This window comes from Apus apus, chromosome 1 (genome assembly GCF_020740795.1).
Source record: "Apus apus isolate bApuApu2 chromosome 1, bApuApu2.pri.cur, whole genome shotgun sequence".
NCBI classification, from domain to species: Eukaryota; Metazoa; Chordata; class Aves; order Apodiformes; family Apodidae; genus Apus; species Apus apus.
In genome coordinates, this window is record NC_067282.1 from 38,771,718 (window position 1) to 38,794,871 (window position 23,154).

A 23,154-nucleotide genomic window follows, 5' to 3' on the forward strand; every position below is an offset into this window, starting at 1 on the left:
GAGTATAATACATAACAACAGTCTGGAGGCACAGTTTATTATGAAAACAGGAAGACTTGGCCTAACCATTTCAATTAATATATCACTTGTACTTCAAATTTTCTACACATATCACACTCTAAACTTACTAAAACATAGGTGAACTAGCTGATATAAGAATTGGAATATTGTATAACAAAACAAGAATGGATCTATCTTCACCCCAGTAGGGCACTTGGTTTTCCATATGTCTCTTTCATATGCTTCTGTTGTGCATCTGTCTCACAGAAAACATTAGATGGTTAGATTCACTATCCATTACAGCCTGGAACAAGTTTGATTTAAATTACAGCAGGAGAGGAAAACAGCTGGGATCCCTAAGGGGAGGTGCAGGCACCAAGGGGGTGAATCAAAAAGCAGAATGGTACATTGCATGCTACTAATTAGGGAGAAAAATGAAGTAAAGATAAATATGTAAACATTTATTTTTACATAAACCTGACGTTGCTCAGTTTCACTGCAAACACATTTGAGACAGAAGAGTAGTACCTCATTGACCAACACCTAATTTCATTCATTTCAAAGTGCTATTTCACAAAAAATACTAAAAAAAATAAATAAATAATGATGGTTCTAAACTAAAAAGCAGCTTAGTTGTGAAAATAAAGTAATAATAAAATCTAATTACAAAGAAGATTGGTGTTTGTCTGGGTTCAGACTTATTTTACTGGCTAATAGGCACAGAGTTATGATCAGAACAAAATGCAAATTATGAACTATTTTGCCAGGGTTACTAACGATAACTGTATATGCAGACTCCAAAAGACAAAATGTACAGAGCATTCCTCTTTTCAAAATCCTTACTAAAGCAGTTATTATTGTCTAGCTTTAACACCAGAGAAAAAACTACTTCTTCCCCCCCCTTTTTTTTTTGTTGTTTTCCTAATCCTGTATGATCTACCATTTGGAAACCAAGTCATTTATATGAAACATACCCAAATGAGATTATTTAGTATTCTCAGATTCTTTCCTTTAACCTTAGCCCATTTCCTAAAGCTCTGCATCTCTTTCCTCTCTCAAAGAAAGAGTCTGTTACTTTAGGACAAGTTCAGTCTTAAGTTTCATACTCATAATGTATCCTTCAGAAATCTGCCTCCTGCTTTTGATTATTTGATGCAGTTTTTCTCCTTCTTATACATGTATTTTCCCAGATTTGTGTGTTTGTGGGTTGAAGTGGGAGGGGGTGTTACCACCCCAAAGGAGCAGATGTTAATGTTAACAATGACAAAGTACCATTATATTCCTATAAGGGATCATTTTGATCACAGGTCACAAAAGTCTATCCAAAAGCATTGCTCAGATAAATGGGACCATGACTAGATCTACCTGACTGCAAATAACAAAGATAACCTGGTATGAAATGGAAAACAAAGATACACTAGCTGAACTCCATCATGTAAGTGCTGCTGTCTTCACACTCTTGTAACACTTTTTTGTTGGGAGATCACAGTGATAGAAACTTCAGTGACAATTGCTAGTTGGCCTTAAATATGGATGATATCAAGGAAAATGGCCTGTGGCTATGTGACTAGTGAGGGCACATGGCTCACTAGCTTGGCTTATAGTGGCTTATGCCAACAACATGATTTATAAAGCAATAAACATTTAAGATATAACTTCTCATGAGCAAACACATCCATGGGCAACCAGCATCACACAGAAGGCTGAGCCTGAACCATGCACACAGAAGTCTGGCTGACAACCTAGACATGTTGCACAGTTGGAGTAAGTGTCCTGCATGCTGGTCTGAACTGGGCTAGAGGAAATGCAGCATTGACTGGTGTCTATGTGTGTGGGTATGCATGCATGTATGTGTGCTGTAGAATGGGTTTCTTAAAAGACAAATTGCTACCCATGAGTTACCATCCCTCCCACATGCTAAAAACATTTTAGATTGTTCATCACTGAATGCTGTGTTTGCATTCCTGCATCCATACTGCTCTAGCCCAGTTCCCTCACAAAATCGTGCTGTCTTAACTGCTGCTTAATTAGGTACATCAAACACTTACCTAATAACTTCTGCATCTAATCTTTACATCCAGCTACCACCAACACTAAAGGCAATGCCTAAAATTTAACTTGAAGAAACAGAAAATCCATTAGGTCTGAAGCTTGTTTTAAGAGGGATTTTTATATTCTATTACATTCAATGTTAATGGAGATTTGCTTTGCCAAGAATCCTTTAGAAAGTGACAGTGTAATTGCTGTTTAGATGAGCAAAGTATGCACAGGTAATGCACCTGTTTTTTAAAAAGCAAGAATACATATTTATTCATACTCAATAATGCATTGCAAAATGAGCATTCACTCTACAGGCCACCAACATCACTTAGTTATTGCTCAGAGTGTGAAGACCTACCAATATTAAAATGATAACAATAAATTAAAATACTTCCAGTAAGTAAAGGGCTGGAGGATTTTTTCAAAGCCTTGCATTCACATGGACGGAAAAGAAGTTTTAATTGAACTGATTAGTCAGACTGCTGTTGTCAGCTAGGGGGAAAAAAAAAAAGCCAAAAGTTTTCAATGGCAAATATCAGCAAATACATTGAGAATGAATTTTCACATTTCTAAAAGCCTGTAACAGGCATGGAAAAGAGTTTTGCATTTTTTTACCTCTCTTGAAGAATTGAACTTAGCTGAAAAGATTCGTTTGACAAAGAGGAATAATTCTTAGGGAAAGAGAGTTCCATAAAATCTAGAAATTAGCTTAAAAGTGTAGAACTTTCTTTCTCTTTATTCACTTTAGAACTTACTTTCTAGTAATTAACATTAAGCTTCCATGAAAAAGATTTCCCTAATATCTGTAGCTCTTGAAAGACTAGCTTCTACAATGTAATGTATAGAATAATATACTTTCCCTCAAAAAAGCTGACCCAACCATGAAACATTACATAAATATTTTTCTCAGAGCTTTAAATAAAACAGTACATCATGACTCTTCATTTTGTAGTTAATATCCAATGAATTAAAATACTAGAAGTGATAACTTACTGCTAAAATGTTACAGTCAAGTACTGAAACAAAAAAAAAGACATCCCAAAACTGAGCTTAAGTTCATATGTAGTCTCATATGGTACTTCACAAACTAAATCCACCTCAGTGTGGTCTAACCATTCTCCAATGGGCTTATTAAGAATTTATAAATAGCTATAGGCACCTAAATTTCTAGTATCTGGAGGTGAATAGAATAGAATAGAACAGAATAGAATAGAATAGAATAGAATAGATCTGTTGGAAGGGACCTACAATGATCATCTAGTCCAACTGTGAATCTCATTTCTAATTGTGTTCAGTTTAAATTACTTTGTCTTAACTGTCTATGATGCCTTTTTTTCATTGAAAAGTTCCTTCAGAATTTTGTGTTACTGAATCAATATATGGCCACAGCATTCTCTATCATTAGAGAGGAGAAAGATAAGAGAGATATCTAGATTTATGTACCTGTATCAATTTTATAGTACACTCATACAAATTCCAGAATTTATTCAGAATGTTTTAATCTAAAAAATGAAAGCAATTCCCTTATCTCTGAAATGCCTATGTTGAGGCTAAAATAGCCTCTTGTTAAGGCTAAAAAGTCAAATACCCACAGATGCCACAGAGTGCTTAGTTTTGGGGAACGAGGATTATATTACAAAGGAAAAACTTTTTACTCTAATCTTGTAGTTTGAATAGTTGAACAAATGTCATTAGATGTATCATAAGATGCAACTAAATTAAAAAATACAAAAAGTAATATTTTAACCTTTAAAACAAGAAGAAGTTCTGAACTTCTACATAGAGTTTTCTGATATTAATTTTCATAGAATCATAGAACAGAAGTATAGAATGGTTTCGGTCAGAAGGGTCCTTAAAGATCATCTAGTTCCAACCCCCCTGCATGGGCAGGGACACCTCCCACTAGACCGGTTTGCTCAAAGTCCCATCCTATCTTACCTTGAACACTTCCACAACTTCCCTGTGCAACCTCTTCCAGTGTCTCACACTAAATATTTTTTCCTACTATCTAATCTAAATCTACCCTCTTCCAGTTTGAAATTGTTACTCCTCGTCCTACCACTACACACCCTTGTAAAAAGTCTCTCTCCAGGTTTCTTCTAGGCCTTCTTTACGTACTGGAACGCTGCCAAAAGGTCTCCCTGGAGCCTTCTCTTCTGCAATATGAACAACCCAAATTTTCTCCAGCCCTCTAACCATTTTTGTGGGCCTCCTCTGTATTTACTCCAAGAGCTCCGTTTCCTTCTTATTTTGGGGGCCCCAGAGCTGGACACAATCCTCCAGGTGGGGTCTAACAAGAGCTGACTAGAGGGGGAGAATCACTTCCCTTTTCCTGCTGGCCACGCTTCTTTTGATGAGGCTCAGAATATGATTGGCTTTCTGGGCTGCAAGCGCACATTGCCAGCTCATGTTGAGATTTGCATCAACTGACATCCCCAAGTCATTCTCCTCAGGGTTTTTCTCAATCTATTATTCACCCTGCCTGTATTTGTGATTGCCCTGACCCCTCAGCAGGACCTTTGCACTTAGAGACGTTGAACTTTGTGTGGTTTGCACAGGCCCACCTCTTCGACTGAACGGCCTCCCCTCCCTGCAGCATGTCAACCACACCACACAGCTTGGTGTTGTCAGCTAACTTGCTGAGGGAGCATTCAATCCCACTATCCATGTCACCAACAAAGATGTTGAACAGCCCCAGTCTCTACCAAGGCCTGAGGAATGCTCCTTGTCACTTGTCTCCACTTGGACGTTGAGTCCTTGACCACAACTCTTTGAGTGTGACCAACCAGCCATTTCATTATACACTGAGTGGTTCATATGTAAAGTCCATGTCTCTCCAATTTAGAGAGAAGGATGTAATGTGGGACAGTGTTAAATGCTTTGCACAAGCAAAGCCTCTCTTTTTTTTAGAGAGACTCTCTTTAAAAAGCACAGACAGTAGACAGATACTGCAGTCTTTTATTTCCCACAAGAAAAAAACGGCATAGAAACTGATGGACTCTATCAGACTAATTTTCTGGGAAGTCCACATGGTGCTCAAAAATGGAGTCCAGAGCAAATGTTAAACAAGACTAACAAGAGAATGCCTGTAGAAAGGTAGTATTCAGTAGGTTCAGCTGTGAACCATGAATTCCTTTAATGGACAACACCCAACTGCTCATTTGTCTGAATAAAGGTAAGAGAAAAGGCTTCATTATAATGTTCAGCTCAGCAAGTCTCTCTTCCCCTATCAGAAGCTACTGAACAGTTCTAGTTTACTACAGGCATTACTTCAACTTCACACCAGTGTGACAATATTGAAAATAATGGAAACACACTTGCATAAATTTGTAGTAATGCACTTCTTATGAGCCCTACAGGAGTTTGTCCTTTTGAAACCAGTGACAGCAGGGCCCAAAATACCTATCTTAAAATTAAATGTTTGTTTTATTTATTTCAGTGGATCCGATATCTTACCACCCATGGCTTTTCAGGTACCCATATCTCCCACAAGTACTTCGGCATATCTCCAAAATTCAGTGCCTAAAAAGCAATAATATTTAAATAAAAAGATGTGTCATTCTTACTAGAGATCTTCAGATAACCCACCTCCCCAGTGGCCCAATATTTGTAAAATAGAAGGCAAAATGTGAGCAAATTTCTACCAAAGATAGTCAACTTTTTATGAGGGCTTCCAAACTTCATAGCCGAGTGTTACCAAACATATGTGTGGTAACATTTAAAAGGCTACATCAGACATCAGTTTGTTTTTTGAAGGCTGATTGTATAACATTTAGATGCAGCGAGGCAACAGATTTTTCAGACGGGTTTTTATTGTTCTGTTTATTGAACTACCAACTGAAATCGCTGTCTCATAATAAGAAGAAACTTTTTTTTAAAATTTAATGCACTATTAAGCTTTTTATTAAGTTATTATTAATCAACCCTGAGACTCTAAAAAGCAAAACAAGCAGATCTTTAAAACTGCAATTAAAGCTGTATTTAATGTGGGAGCATTAATGGATGTTCATACTCTGTTACTACTAACTGCTGAATATAAATAGCACTATGTACTTCTGGTTGTCTCCTGAGTATAATACTCAGACACCCCAAAATATCATGTCTCCAAGGGCTCCAATCATAAGGATTCTGTGTCAATGTGACTGTAGAGAACTGTTGAGGGAAAGTTCAATAGGTTACCAAGTTTGCAGAACCTTCAAAACTCTCTGTTCCTAGAGGAAGTGAATTGGTTATCCAATTCGACAGCAGAATAGTACCTCAATAATTCTGAACAATCTAAGCCAGAGCAACACATGCATTTGAAAGGCAGTCAGAAACTCAGGTATCAACCTAACACCAGGCTTTTGTGCTGTTCTATTCTATTTGAGAAAAGAAAGCTTCCCAGAGAGAACATTACATTAAGAGCAATGTTTCAAGAAAGTCAGACAGTTTCAAATCCGTTCTCGGTAGAGTAGTGTGCCCAAATTGCAAAAAAGCACTCTGTGTACCATATTCAGAAAGGACATTAGTATTCTGTACAGCATGGTTTATCCACTCCTTTACTACCACATACTGAACAAAATCCTCAGAAAACTTCACCTCAAGTAGTACTTTTATTTGCAATGGAAAACACGTCTCTTCCAAAGTACTCCCAACAGGTAACTCAGATATCTCACAAAAGTTCTGTGTTCTTGGAGAATCATATCACAGTTCTGAAAGCTTTCTCGAGAAATTCCCTTGAAAGCAGGAAGTCATGTTAAGTGTTTTATCTACCAAAAAGATTCTCCTCTGATATATGAATTTGGCTTTCCAACTAACTTCAGGAAGTCACTTATTTGTAATCTAAAATTTCATTTGGAAAAAAGAACAACCCAACCAAAACCAAAATGTTTTACACAACCAGAAATGTTACTTAACACTCTGAATGAAAAGGCACTTGCACAATCTATACTGATTAATAAATATACCTTAAGAGAAAGGTAGAAGCCACTGCGAAAGCCTCATTTTAAAACCTGCATATATCTCCTCTGATATTTTACATATGATTGTTTCCCTCAGTCACATAAGTAAAAATGAAGAGCAATTCACCCAAATGCAATAGAATTAAATTAGGAAAAAGGCAAAGGAGGAGTCCCTATGGATCAAGCTCTTCTTAGAATGTATATTGCACAATTTTATCTACTTTGATAAAGTTTTTGAAGGCAGGTTCCATATTACCAAATATCTTCTTACTTGTTAGAAAGTTGCCTTTCCAGATATCAGTCACCTTTGCAGAAAAAAAAAATACGTATTGTTTCCTGAAAAAAATTGGAAAGGAATCACAAAAGAAATGTCAGTAACAATAAAGTTTCCTCCATCCATTTTGTTAGTTGAAAGCTTGGGAAAACCATGAAAATAAACCAGGAACGAGCAGGAATAGAATCTCAAGCATATAATGATTGCAGACTGAAGAGACAAGTGCATGGTATATGATGCCTTTTTTCTACATAGCTGCTTTCTCAAAAAGCAGACTACTGCTACATCAAAAGTGAAATATGTCTTTCTCACTTTCCCTTGCTTTTGGGAATGCTTAAGATCATTATGAATTGCAGGGCCATCAAAGAGAACTAGGAAAGAAACTGCTTTGCAACAGTTCCGCTGTCTCCCCATCCTTCTACAGCTTCCCTGTGCCCATCACCACATGGTAGAAAGCTGTAATGTAAGTGGCTCCTGCTATCAGTCTTACAACCAGTGGCAATACCAACTGGAATTAAACTTGGACCATAGTCTTTACCCAAATTAATTACAGCTACAGGCTGAAGGAAAAAAGGTTTTGGTATGGGGGCAAGGGGAAAGAGGGAGGCGGTATGAAGAGGGAAAGGGGAAGAAGAAAATAGTAGCTGTAAGGAATGAGTAACATGAAAAGTGTTTTTAAGTATTTCAAAGAATGGTTTGAAGTTCTGGTAGGACATGAGTCTCTTGTCCCTGCGGTCAGTGTAGATAGTGCTCCCATCAGTTGATGACCTAAATTCATGATTCCTGAAATGACTGCCTTACATTTAAAATTCAGACTTGGATTCTTGAGGTATTAAGTAGATATAGCTTCTACCCTAAAAGGTGTTTAAAAGTCAACATAATTTAAGGTATCATAAAACATGCAAGGTTTGTTTCTGTAAAACTTACTAGTTTTATCTTTTTTCTTTCTGACTGTTCCTCTACTTCCAGCTATTACATGAGCTGACATCGGCAAAATCCTTCAATCAAAATGCACATTGGCTTTTTATGTAATTTCTCATCCAACATTTACAAACAAAGATGTGGGAATATCTTGAGCTAAATAGTTTGGATGGAGGAGGGAAATGACAAAATCAGCATCATAGATGAGATTGCAATCCAACAGTAAGGCAGATAACACAGAAAAAACTTGCCAATTGCTTTTTCTGAATAATATGAACAGATAGAACCAGGGACCTCTAAGAGTAATGAAAACAACTTACTGTGTCATCATTTTATGCAAGAAAGGGAGAGAGAAGATTAGCCTGAAACTCCTACAATAATATGGATTTTTTTCAGCTGACAAAAGCAATACTTTATAAAATCTTTCCTGTGCTTTATTTCTAATTACTTTCTATCCTTTAATGAACAAGAAAGCACTTGATCTTGAAAGTCCTTGTGCAGTCAAAAATCCCACTAAAATTAATGGGACTTTTTTTCCAGCCTAAGAGCTCTGAGATTAGTCCTCAAACTTAGCTCTTTCTAAGCTTCTTCCATTAATCAAACTTCTTAGTTTTTTCCTCTCTTTTTCCACTAGGATCATATATCTGCTCGTCTCCTCCTCTCCTGTGAGACTGCACCTGGAATACTGCATACAGCTCCGGAGCCCTCAGCACAGGAAAGATATAATGGACATATTAGAGATGGTACAGAGAAGCCCACCCCAGAGAAGGGTACAGATCAAAGGGCTGGAGCCCCTCTGCTATGAAGACAGGCTGAGAGAGTTGGGGTTGTTCAGCCCGGAGAAGAGAAGACTCTGGGGACACCTTATTAGTGTCCTTCCAGTACCTGAAGGTGTTTAAGGCCAGGTTGGATGAGGCTTTGAGCAGCCTGGTCTAGCGGGAGGTGTCCCTGCTCATAGCAGGGGGCTTGAAACTAGATGATCTGATCCTTAAGGTCTCTTCCAAACTTAACCATTCTATGAGTCTATGATTTAAAATACAGACACCAGAAATCACAACCTTGCCCAAGGAAGAAAGCCTGCTGTACTTGGTTATCAAAAGTTTAGCTCAATTTTACAATCAAAACCCCGATTCTGAAGAACTGTGGTTACCAGGACACCAAATACTTAATTTTGCTCTCTTTATACAGTTAGTACAGATGTTGTTGCACAGTGCCTGTGGAAGTTAAGCTGTCTGAATTACACAACTGAGATGTGTGTAAACAAACTTTCTAATCAGGCAAACCTCTCTGAAACTAATGGACCAAAGCATAAGGGACTCTGACCAGTCTTTACTCTCACTTCCAGCAAATAAGGAGTTAAGGGACTGAGGTTGAATGCCCATTTCTCCCATCTAGCCTCACACAACCTATAGTGTATGGCTAACATTTTAGTGCCTAAAATGAATGAAATTAAATCTTTATTTGTATGCCTCACAGAATCACAGAATCATGTTAGGGGATGGAAAGGACCTTGAAAGATCATCTAGTCCCATACTGGTCCCAGTACCAACCCATGAGGGACTCCACTAGACACAGGCCTCTAGCTAGACTCTGTCCCATTGACCCCAACTCTCTGATTTCTTTCCTTCAACCAGTTCACAATCCACCTCACTACCCAATCATCCATACCACACTTCCTCAGTTTATCTACAAGGATGCTGTGGGAGACAGTGTCAGATGCTTTACTGAAATCAAGATAAACCACATCCAACGCACTATCATCATCTCTCCACCTGGTTATGCCCTCATAAAAGACTATCAGGTTGCTTAAACATGACTTCCCTTTGATAAAACCATGTTAACTAATCACCCTTTTATCCTTGATATGCCTAGAGACAGCACTGAGGATAAATTGTTCCATCACTTTCCAGGCATGGAGATGAGGCTGACTGGTCTATAGTTACCTGGGTCCTCCTTCTTGCCATTTTTGAAGACTGGAGTGACATTTGCTTTTCTCCAGTCCCCAGACACCTCTCCTGTTCCCCACAACTTACAAAGGTGATGGAGAGTGACCTAGCAATGACTTTCACTAGCTCCCTCAGCACCTGCAGGTGCATCCCATCAGGAACCATGGATTTATAGATGTCCAGATTGCTTAATTTATACCTAACCCAGCCCTCATCTACCAAGGCAAACTCCTCCTTTATCCTGACTTCCTCAACAGAACTCACTTGCCTCAATAGATCACTTTGTGCCTCAAGACTTTAGTCCCTCAATAGATCACTTAGGTTTGCAGACCAGTTGGTCACCTGTTTCAGGAAAATGACACTTTTTTTGCAGTTAAAAAAAAATCCAAACCAGACAGCATAACAAAAACTAGCAAGCAATTTCTGTATTTAAATTAATTTACTATCTTTTTGGCTGTAATATGGTAGCATCATTTCAGCTACCATAATTCTTAATTTTATCCCATGTAAATAAGTAGAGGAAGCTCTTGCACAGAAATAAAATACACCGTAACCTGTCAAATCAGGTAGTACTAACAACAGTGTCCTAAGAAAAACTGTGACTCTTGTTTATGGCTGATCATTAATAGGCCTTCACAAGGATAATTCCCTTTGTTCATTTTTACACTTCAGCAGCACAGTAGCATATATATACGACAAAACTGACAGGAGAGCACAGTATTTAATTGCTCATTTAGAGCGCCTTGCATACAGTCTGGAAATGATATAGTTCTGCATGGATTCTTATACAGGATTATACCTCTCAGTGAGGAGGCTGTGGTATCTCTGAAGCTCCTGTAACATTGCCTTCATTTATGAAGAATTCAAGCATAATGAACTACTGATCTTTTAATTGCAGCGAAGAAATAAAAGATCCAGCAGACGACAGGAAGGAGAAACAAGGATGATGGACTGATTTGCACTTTGACACACTAATACACATACAAACATAATACCTCCCCAATAAACATTCAATTGCAGAATCATCACCAGATAAGTCCTCGCTAACTGAATGGATTCTCTTCTTTGCCAGCTGGCATGGTTTAAATTGATTTCAGTATTCTTGTGCCTAGAGCTTGGCTTTATTTATAAATGCCGTAATTTACAGGACTTGAAAACACACAGAAAAATATTAAGTAAATAATACGTACTGGTGATGGTTTCTCATAATGGAAAAGGAAAAAAAACAACAGAAAGTAAAAGAAGCAACTGCATCACAGAATAACAAAATCAAAGAATGTTAGGGGTCAGAAGGGACCTCTGGAGATCATAGAGTCCAACCCCCCAGCCAGAGTAGGACCACCACAGAACCTAGGTCAGGTTACTTAGAAATGCATCCAGACTGGTCTTGAAAGTCTCTAGAGAAGGAGATTCCACAATCTCTCTGGGCAGCCTACTCCTGTGCTCTGTAACCCTTGCAGTAAATAAGTTCTTCCTCATGTGCTCTAGCTTGCATCCATTGCCCCTCATCCTACCACAAAGCACCATTGAAAAGAGATTGGCCTCTTCTTGACACCCACCCTTCAGATATTTCTATACATTAGTAAGGTTTCCTCTCAGTCTTCTCTTATCTAGACTAAACAGCCTCAGGTCTCAGCTTTTCATCCTAAGTCCCTTCCAGTTCCTTAATCATCCTCACAGCCCTCCATTGGACTCTCTCAAGTAAATCCCTGTCCCTCTGGAACAGGGGAGCCTAGAACTGGACACAATACTCTAGGTGGGGTCTTGCTAGGGCAGAGTAGAAGCGAAGGAGAACCTCTTTTGACCTGCTGAAAACACTTCTTAATGCACCCCAGGCTTTCTTGGCCACAAGGGCACATTCCTGCTCCATGGATAACTTGTTGTTCACTAGGACTCCAAGGTCCTTCTAAACAGAGCTGCTTTCTAAGCAGGTTGGCTCCTAACCTATATGAGTATAAGTAATTTTGCTTGTTTTCATTTAAAAAGCAATCAAGACACCATGCACATAGAATCATAGAATCATAGAATCATAGAATCATAGAATCCTAGGGGTTGGAAGGGACCTCGAAAGATCATCTAGTCCAACCCCCCTGCCAGAGCAGGGTCACCTAGAGTACATCACACAGGAAGGCATCCAGGCGGGTTTTGAATGTCTCCAGCGAAGGAGACTCCACAACCTCTCTGGGCAGCCTGTTCCAGTGCTCTGTCACTCTTACAGTAAAAAAATTTTTCCTGATATTCATCTTAAACCTCCTATGCTCCAACTTGTATCCATTACCCCTTGTCCTATCACTGGTCTTCACTGAAAAAAGCTTAACTCCATCGTCTTGACACTCACCCTTTACATATTTGTAAACATTGATGAGGTCCCCCCTCAGTCTCCTTTTCTCCAAACTAAAGAGACCCAGCTCCCTCAGCCTTTCCTCATAAGGGAGATGTTCCACTCCCTTAATCATCCTTGTGGCTCTGCGCTGGACTCTTTCAAGCACTTCCCTGTCCTTGAACTGAGGGGCCCAGAACTGGACACAATATTCCAGATGTGGCCTCACCAATGCAGAATAGAGGGGGAGGAGAACCTGTCTTGACCTACTAACCACACCCTTTCTAATACACCCCAGGATGCCATTGGCCTTCTTAGCCACAAGGGCACACTGCTGGCTCATGGTCATCCTCCTGTCTACCATGACCCCCAGGTCCCTTTCACCTACACTGCTCTCCAGCAGGTCAGCCCCCAACCTGTACTGGTGCATGGCGTTTTTCTTCCCCAAATGCAAAACTCTACACTTGCTCTTGTTAAACTTCATCAGGTTTTTCCCCGCCCAAGTCTCCAGCCTGTCTAAGTCTCTCTGAATGGCAGCACAGCCTTCTGGTGTGTCAGCCACTCCTCCCAGCTTGGTGTCATCAGCAAACTTGCTGAGGGTACATTCTGTGCCCTCATCCAGGTCGTTGATGAAGATATTGAACAACACCGGTCCCAGTACCGACCCCTGAGGGACTCCACTAGTCACAGGCCTCCAACTAGATTCTGCCCCATTGACTACAACTCTCTGACTTCTTCCTTTCAACCAGTTCTTGATCCACCTCACTGCCTGATCATCAAACCCGTACTTGATCAACTTATCTACAAGGATGCTGTGGGAGACGGTCACTTTCTAAAGGATGAAGCAAATCCTAAAAAGCAAATTATAATTTATTAAAAAAGAATGAAAGTAAGAATATTGTGTCAGTGTTAGACCTGAAAGGTTCACAAGACATGCAATTATTTTCCTGTGTGAACAATTAAGTATGTCTTTAGAAAGACAAATTAATATTTTGTAAGATAAAGAAACCAAGTACATTTTTCACTGCTTTTAAAAAAAACACCCTACATTTATTCACAAAATAGGGTTGTCAGGCACTATAACAGGCTGCCCATGGAAGTGGCAGAGTCACAATCCCTGGAGCTATGGAAAAGACATGTAGATGTGCTGCTTAGGGTTACAGTTTAATGGTGGACTTGGCAGTTTTAGGCTTACTGTTGGACTCAATGATCTTAGAGGCCTTTTTCAACCTAAATTGATTCTAGAATCTACCTCTACTGGTGTTAGCAGTGAATACAGAACACAGAAAACCTGGAAAGAGAAATGTCATAGAGATCACAGAGAAATTCTACTACATCAAAAGAAAGGAAAAACAGACTTCATAATTCAACTTCAGTTCTCAGAGCATGTGCATTCCCCCATGAAACCTTTGTCCTTGCAACATAATACTCTACACTATCAAGATTTTACTGTTAGAGTCATGTCTCTTAGTCATCATTGCCTCACAGACCACTGTTCCTTACCTTAGTCCCAGACCTTTGTTAAGTAAGTCTTTGGTACTTGACTAGTAACTGCTCAAATTAGATGTAAAGATAAACTAACACTACAAAGACAGTGCAAACATAACAGCAAGTTCACCTTTCATATTCTACAGTGAATTCATTGCTCTCATCTATTTATTGTCTCTGTAATATCTAACTAACACTGATCTCCTGATGTGAGACCATTTGACAGGTATAAAACTTTATCACGTGTGAGGTACTGAATATATAATTTCAACAGTGGACTTTGCTTATTTTGAACACAGACATCTAGATGCAATCCACACGTAAGGACAATATAATTCACTAAAAACCTCTTGGTACTTCTAGTACAGTGCAATTCTTTAAGGCTGAAATGGATCTGAACTAACTGTTAATGATGACAGTTTATAACCGGCTGCAGCCATAAAAGTTTATATTATCATCCTGCAAATATCAAATTGTTGTGGGGTTTTTTTTCTTCCATCTTGTCTAATATTATCATCTGTGTAGTCTTCCATCCTCATGACAAGGACAAAGGAAAGACATGGTCATATGACACAAAGAATAATATGCAATTCTTGAGAAACAGACAATCACTATTTAGGCTTGTGTGGATTACTCCTAAATTAAATACATTGGTGTTTTCAATTTAGATCAAAGTAGATGTGATTTATCTATGAAAAGTCACAAGTAGACTACTTAGTGGTAAATCCGAGGTCGAACAGGTCAAAGATGCAAGCCATTATTTGATTAACAGTGGCTGGCTCTTAGCACTGCTGTATATTGCACTACACCTATTCTGTGGACACCCTGTGACAAGACTGGGTGATAAAGATCTATATATAACCTCACAGTTATGAAAACCTCTGCAGGTGAAACTACAGAAGGATCAATTATATGAAAGCACAGCAACACCCAGGGCACAGATTGTTTCAGTAGCTGCAGCATTAAGTTAGCAAACTATACACAGTGGGAAAAAGAACAAAGAGCACATTTTTGTACTCTCCAGATAGTTTCTAAATGCTAAGTGACAGGATGTTAAAAAAAAAAAAAAAAAAGAAAAAAAAAAAGGAAAGTGAAATAGAATCTCTCTTTAAATGCAATTAAATCTCTCTCATTTTCTCTTTCTCTCAGAGGCAGCATATTATGTTGCAAAGGACAATCCTTCACATCTCAGAAGAGGACTCTAGTCTGTTGAGAAGACTCTTGGTCATGCAAAGCTACATAAGCTACATTTTACTAAAATCCTAAAGGTAGATGTGATTCAGCTTTGAAATTGATAGTATGATTCAATTAACTCCCCCCCCCCCAAATTTAATGCTTTGACTTAAATCCTGTGAATTCTATAGACTCAAATCTATGCTGGGAATAAACATATACACTGAGACTTTCTGGTAATGATTTGCACAGGTAGCACAGCAATTCTCTGTTATGAAGTGAACAAATAATGGAGTATCAGCCTTCTCACTGGGGAGGAGGGGTACCAATAATCACTGTTACCATTCAAAGAAAATAAGTGTAAACTTCTGAAAATAGTCAGAAGAAAATAACAGGATTAAAAAATAAACTGTGATCAGTTTATTTTTTATCTCTATAAAGAATAGTGATAAAGTAATCCTAATGAAGACCGTCAGGATATCAAAGAAACAAAGCAATGCTTGAAAGATGCTTCAGAAGTTACCCTGATTACAACACCTTGGAAATGATTGACTGAGCCCACTGTTAGTAACTTTTCCCTTTCACAAACTGAAAAAAATATTTTGTCAAGATTTACATAAAGAACCTACGTTGTTACAGACATTCCTATTCAATTATTCATATAGCTTCTTTCTAGTAAGTCTAATCTCATTTTCTCTTCTGTCTGAATGTCAGAAATTTTATCCCAGTTCTTACACTGGTGTTAATAGTAGGAGAGGAAGGGTTTGCACTGAGGTTTATCCCGTTGCATACTTAGCAATACACTTAACACAGCTGCCTGCCTTATCAAGCAAAGGCTGCTTCATACCCTAAGATATCTTACTGATGTATATGGATCCCATTGTAATCCATTATCTCCATATTAAGAAAAAAGAAATTGTTTTCCCTATTGTGCTTCTTCATAAACATGGTACCTTTTAAAATAATAGATATAATCTCCAATCTCTTTAAAACTTTTCTAATTCTACATAAGTCAAGCTTATGTGAAAACATAAAGTGAAAACAGAATAAATAAATGCTGTCTTTGCAGTAATTAGGATAGCAAATATGTTCTACTCATGATAAAGAGCAAGATAAAAAACATTTTTCCACAAGATAATGCCAAACTGAACTCAAAGGTCTTGGCTTGTTATACCATCCCACATTAATCCTGACATTGCCAGCAGTTGATTTGTATCAGTGAGTATTACAATATAATGTAATTAGTAATGGTAATATTACCACAAATAATATAAAGAACCCTGCTCTACTGACTTTAAATTAGTTTTGTAAGCATGTTAATAACATACCATCAAGCATCAATACAAATCCTTGACAGCTTCTTGAAAAAAGATTGTGCATGTCTAAGCAATTTTCTCATACACAGGTTTTCTTTAGAAAACATGTTGTCACTATTCCATTAGCTCAAAAGGGAGCGTATGCATAAAAGAGTCTCTGCCACAGAAGTCTGATTGCTAGCCAGAAAAGCATACGTTCAAATAGTCTGTATTTAATGCTGGCTGGGATAGGGTTGTAGGTACCACAGCATCAAATGAATTTCTTCTCTAAAAGATGTCCAGCAGTGCAGTGAATGCTTTTAATTTTAAAATGCGGAACCCTTTGAATGGCACAAACCCCTCATTTTGACGGTATTTCAACAGGGGCTGTTGGAATGAACATAAAGTAGATTAACAGATATAATCGGGCAGACATCTTAGGTCTGATCCAAAGTGTCTGAAGTCCACCAAAATTTGGATGGTGTCCTAAACTAGTTACCTTTCTGAAACCATTAAACAAGAATGCACACCCCCAAAAAGAAACCCCCACCAAAACCAAACCCAACATGAAATGAATGTATTTTTGTTGCATATCCTACCATAATTAGAGGTTGCCCAACTCCCTACAGTCAAATGCTACATTACTGCCAAAGGTAGAAACATGGTCTGTAACTCAATTTTCCAACTTGTATTATGCTGATCTGCCCTCTGGAAGTGCCTCTCCTTATACTATAGATGGAGTCCAGCATAGATGTTTCAACTTCAGTGTCAGTTCAGCAAGAACAATGTTATCATCATTGTTCAAAGATGTTTTCCATATTGTCAGACAGTTGGCTGATTTTAGTCACTTTCAATTTTATATAGAACTATTTGCTTAATAAGACATTCAGAATGCCAACAGTTATCTGCAACACTATAATATGATGCATACGAGGTTAGAGAAAAGTCTGTTTTCTCAGGATAAACTACACAGGGAAGGAAAACAGATTTTTCTCTAATCTCATTTTTTTAGAAACAGTGGGACCATTTTAAATCACTGTTCTTCAAATGTTTCATGTTTATAGTCAGTATCTTTCATGGAGTATTTCAGTACAAAGTTTTACAGTTTGGTTTCTGCAAGCAAAGATATAATGGAAGGGTGGGCTGTTGATTTTTCCTGGGGGGAGGAGGGTGTTGGGCAGTTGTTGCTGTTGTGGTGGTTTCTGGGGTTTTCTTTGAAAGTGTATACAATCTTAAATATGCCTGTTACCTGATGGAAATTTACATTCACAGGTGTACTCAGTTTCTCTGAAGGAAATATCATGTTACATGACTGCATTAAATACTTTCTGTGTTTCCACTTATCAATACCTCCACAATAATTTTACTGAAATAATAATCTTGAGAAAAAAAGTAATCATTTACATCTTTCATGGAATCATAGAATCACAGAATCATGTAATTGTCAGAGTTGGAAGTGATGTCTAGAGATCATCTAGTCCAACTCCCCTGCTAAAGCAGGATTCCCTAGAGCACATCAGGACTGCATCCAGGCAGGTCTTGAATATCTCCAGGGAGGGAGACTCCACGGCTTCTCTGGGCAGCCTGTTACAGTGTTCTGTCACCCTCGCCCTGAAGAAGTTTTTCCTCATATTTAAATGGCACTTCCTATGTTCCAGCTTGTGCCCATTGCCCATCATCTTGTCACTGGGAACTACTGAAAAGAGTCTGACTCCATCCTCCTTGCACCGAGCCTTTAGATACTTGTAGGCATTAATAAGGTCTCCCCTCAGCCTTCTTCTCTTCTCCAGGCTAAAGAGTTCCAACTCTCTGAGCCGTTCCTCATAAGGGAGATGCTTCAATCCCCTAGTCATCATTGTTGCCCTACACTTTCATTTTGATGGTAGCTGACATGAAAATGCAGACACAATACATGACTCTTTCCCTCCCCTTGCCTAAGACAATCATATAGAGCTAGAACTGACCAGGGTGATAGCATTCTGTGACTCAGTTTCAGTTTAAGCAACCAAAATGAACATCTTCATTATTCTTAAGCTATAGAAAAAAAATAAAAATAATGCATTCGATTAGTCTATTATATTAACAATTTTTAAAATATCAGCTGTGCAAGTTTTATATTACATTTAGTGTCCTATTGCAAATCCAATATTCCCTGATGTGATACAGAATCCTCTGATGTAATATAGCAGCTGATAACACAGCATCATATTTGAAGCTTTTATTAACTCTGAAATCCAACATAACTTTTTCATTATTTTAATAAAATTCAATAGTATCTTAAGAAAATACTGACACACCAATGAACTTAGAATGCATTTTACCATGACAATTACTTATGACAGATTTTGCCAAGGTAGATTGCAGTTAATGCTATGATACAGCTTCTCGTGTTTAATTACACAGAAACTTCTAATTTCTCCTAAATTTATTCAGGAAAAGAAAATACTTTAAAAAACCCTCAACTTAAAAAGCAAATTATCAGTTTAGTGCCCCCCCACTCCTCCAATTTATGTCTAAAATAAACTGTGAAAATAATCCTAGAAGTTAAAGACAGAGAAGTTAAATGTATAGGTTAACTTTTTTAATTGCATAAATTTTGTCTAGTATGTTTCTCTGAAAAGCATTTGCTGCGGTAGTATTGCATAAAGTTCTTCAAATTAATTATAGGGATCATTCAGCTAATTGTTTTTCCTCCCTAAACAAATTCTAATCAGCAAGTGTATCACAAATCTTTCTTCCCCACATAGCTTTTATTTGAAGTGTTATATAAAGGAGGTTACCCTAAGTTCTCTGTCTTTTCTCTACATGTATCATTTGTTTGCATTTGGATAAACAAGAGGAAGAAGTCAAACTCTGGCCTGTATTTGATTGGGGATTGGAGGAAAACCAAAGTTGAAAGCAAAAGACTTAAAAAATTGAGATAAAGATCCACATTAAGCTGTCTGAGACTTTAAAATCCCCTATGAAGGCTGGCTACTAAAGAGGAAGACTGTCTCACCTTTAAAAATTTCTACAGTGGTTTTCAAGCCAACATCAGTTATTTACTACATCAGTATTCAATTACATAATCTATAGTAAGCACTATGAGCCTAATTACAACTGAATTAGTTAGACTTTTTCAGAACTTCAAAAATTAGAACTGCTTAGCTTCTAGGTCCAGGCATGTACACAATAACCAAGTGACAAAACAAGTCCATCCCATCGTGTTTCTTCCTGACAGTCAGTGACCTCAACTAGAAGTAAAACAAAAGCAAAAACAAACCCAAACCCCAAAACCCCAAAACCCCAGAACCCCAAACAGCCATGAATATTTGAGTGTGCCATGTAACAGATAGTGTGTTGTTAGATCAGAGGGCCTCCAGAGGTACAGTCATACTGGTCCAGGTCAAGGACCTGCCTGTCTCAGTATCCTTTCTCTTGAACAACTTGTCATCTTGACAACTTTTGTGAAATTACTCCAGTTATCTGGTTCTACAGTGGATTTATTCCTTCACAGGTCTAAAATAAATATTTAATTTCTTGTGTGCATATGTTACACAGGATTGGTCATTCTTTTACTTAAAAAGAACACATAATTCATTATTTCAGAAAACACACCCCAAACCAAGATTTACAATAAAGAATTCATGCTGGCCATAGGAAAAGCAAGGGATAAGTAAGCATCCTTCAAGCTTTCTCCCAGATTCTGATTATCTGAAAATCAGCCTGATAGCTATTTAGAAACCCACAGCTTTTCTCAATATTTCATACTTATTCAGAATAATTTATTCAACAACTGATAAAAATAATCATATGTGTAAAAATTAATTTGCTAAAGCTGAACTGGCCTACACAGGCAACTGTGAGGCTTTTGGGTGTGTTTTTGATTTGTCTGTTGCTAATTCTGTCTTTAATAATGGCTACTACTTAGTGACTCAAACTGCACATTTTTTTGACTCTTCAGTATTAATCTTTAAGCACCTAGTAAAATAGAAAAACCCAAACAAACCACAATTTTAAGAAGTCCAGTTGATACAAGTAGTAACAACATATTAATTTAGTATACTGTCCATGCAGTCATAGTCTCACTATTACAAAATCACAGAATCACAGAATGTTAGGGGTTGGAAGAGACCTCTGGAGATCATTGAGTCCAACACCCCTGCCAGAGCAGGACCACCACAGATTATAGGGCAGAGTTGAACAGAAATGCTACAGAACGTCTTCAGCTCAAAACACTACATTTCCCACTGTGTCTCCCATGACAACCAGGCTCCTCTGAAAACACCCTGTACCACCAGAAAGTGTCAAGAGTAGTAGAAAGAATTCCCATTCTTCCTTATATTGACTTCACCAGAAAAATTGAGCTTCAGCACTTTCAAAACTAAAAGCAAAATCTTAGTTGTCTCTTACATGTTCTTACATAGAAATTAATCAATAAATTGCATTAGCATACATAGATGAATATAAAGAAAACTGAACCTGACTAAATAATTAACTTGTTCTAACAGAAACCTTGAGATATCACTAAAATTTAAAATGCAAGTAACAACAGGGTATGAGGGAAGGTATCAACAGAACTGAGCAGTTGCCATTTGCTAAACTCCAGAGTTTAGTAAACATTGACAAATCCAAACTAAAGCTTTTGTAAGAGAACTTTTTTCGCTACGTAAACTTTCATCAAGGTTTATGTGAACTGTCACCAGAAAGACAGCCCTTACTTTCTTCTCTTTTGCTGTGCACATCCTTTGCTATGCTAGTACTTAAATAACATAGCTCACCAGTTATGTCATTTCTTTGAACTGAGTAAAAACTAGACCTGCCTCCCCAAATTATTATTTTCCCCAAAATAGCTGAACAATCACTAGTGCTGACACAAGAGGGGTGGCAGGAACAGACAGCTGGAGGCAGGGAATAGAGCAGGACTTGCCTTTTTGGCAGTAGTGTGGTCAAAACCGATGCTGAGAGATCAAAGAGAAAAATAGAATATTATATGACAGGAGCTGTATCTCATTCTGTATTCTTTTCCTGAACTGGAAGAGCACGAGATGAACATGTATTCCCATTAGAACTAGCTTTATTACACAGCCAGCTAACACTAGTACTTTTTAACTTTCTGGAACAATGATCTGATGATTTATGGTATAGGAAGCTAGGTTATCATTCCACAAGGGACACATTGAGCAGGTTTTTTGCTTTTTGAAACTTAGAAAAACAAGTTATTTAAAAGAACAAATAGCCACAGAACCAGAGGATTTGATCAGGAGCACATGCCAAAGTAGTCACTTTGCTGTTTCCTTGGGAGCTATTACGGAAAAGGTTCATTAGACACCTACAGTAATAAAGCTTATAAAAGGTACCTATATTGCATTTAAAAAAGAAAAGAGAGCCAAAACAAAGTGCACATAGTAAACTATAACTGCTTGCTCTTTGGGTCTACCAGATGACTTCTAATGTCTCATTAATGGGACAGAAATCACAAACAAATAAAATGAAAATATGTATCTACGAAGAAAGTGGAAAAGCCATTTAATACTAATCCTGATTCAAACAAAACATGACAAAAGCCCTCCAAGAATAAAAGGTAATGATTTTTCCTATCAGTGCTCCACCCCTGACAATTATTCGAAGGGTATGTCTAGAAAATTAACTTAACTGAAACACTGCAGATTTAAACTGATTGCCTTGAATATTTACTGAACAGTATCAGTAACCCCTTGTTCAAATAAGTGCCTGGACTTGGAGATGTGCTTTGATCTTTCTTTCCAGAAAGAGCAATTTGCAAGAAAGCAATCTTACAACTGAACTTTCAGGGTAAGTACATTTCTGTAAGTCTTACAAAACTTCAGATTGCACCTGAAAACAGCAGTCAAAATTTCTGATTTAGAGGTTTGTGGGTTGTTTTTTTGCTTGTTTGTTTTGTTTGGGCTTTTTGTTATTTGGTTTGTTTTGCTGTGTTTTTTTTTTATAATGAGAACTTCAGATTTTAAAATAGTAGTGATTATTTAGGTGAAGATCCAAAACCTGATACTTTTTAAGATGTATTTCAACCTCATTGTTATACATTCTCCCTAAATCAGTGTCAACCTTATAACCTACATGCAGTTATTTATTTTCTATGTTCATAAATGCCATAATGTTAATGTATACTCAAATAATAACTATATATGAAAAATAAACCATTTAAAGATGTTTTTACATTTCCAGAAATCTACACAGATCTTCTTCTCTCTCAACTAAAATAGGCTTTTGGCTTTTCTGAAGCAGCTGTGAAAATAACTTGTCAAATGTAGGTCCTCAGAACATGGACTAGAAGAGAGGAGCCAGAACATCAGCAGCAGCCTGTGAAGTTCAAGTGATTACATACAGAACTTGTATATCAGCAGTTAGGCCTAAACATTGTATAAACTATGTATATGTTGTCATTCTAAAAGTAATTTTCCAGCCTCTGGAAGAGGCAGTACATTCACTCATCAAAAAGTTAGTATAGATGTAAATAGAGTCCCTATTTTATTTTTAAATCCAACATACTGTTTAAGACATTTCACAGTGTTAAGGCCCTAAAGCATTCACTTTTTACTGAGGTTTCTTTTAGTGTGTGAGATCCAACATCAATTAAACTCCTTCATTTGATTAGACACAACAATCTGATCTTAGAGCTTCTGCTGTCAAAATGCCCAATTTCTTTGCTCTGATCCCTTCTCTTACTGAAACATACCAGAAATCTCTGTCGCACACTGAAACTAGCCTCAAAAGTGCCATTTTCCATGGCACTTCT

At 37.7% G+C, this 23,154-nt stretch overlaps 1 protein-coding gene across 3 annotated transcripts in view; it reads right to left on the reverse strand.

Moving 5' to 3' along the window:
* PCDH9 (protocadherin 9) overlaps positions 1 to 23,154 on the reverse strand; it is a 720,963-nt gene that overhangs the window by 397,001 nt on the left and 300,808 nt on the right. Inside the window, exon 3 of one of the 3 annotated variants that reach the window (XM_051626369.1) lies at positions 5,497 to 5,562. The exons of the other annotated variants lie outside the window; for them this stretch is intronic. Within the exon in view, the coding sequence (XP_051482329.1) occupies positions 5,497 to 5,562 (66 nt within the window). The remainder of the gene's footprint in view (positions 1 to 5,496; positions 5,563 to 23,154) is intronic. 3 annotated transcript variants of the gene reach the window in all.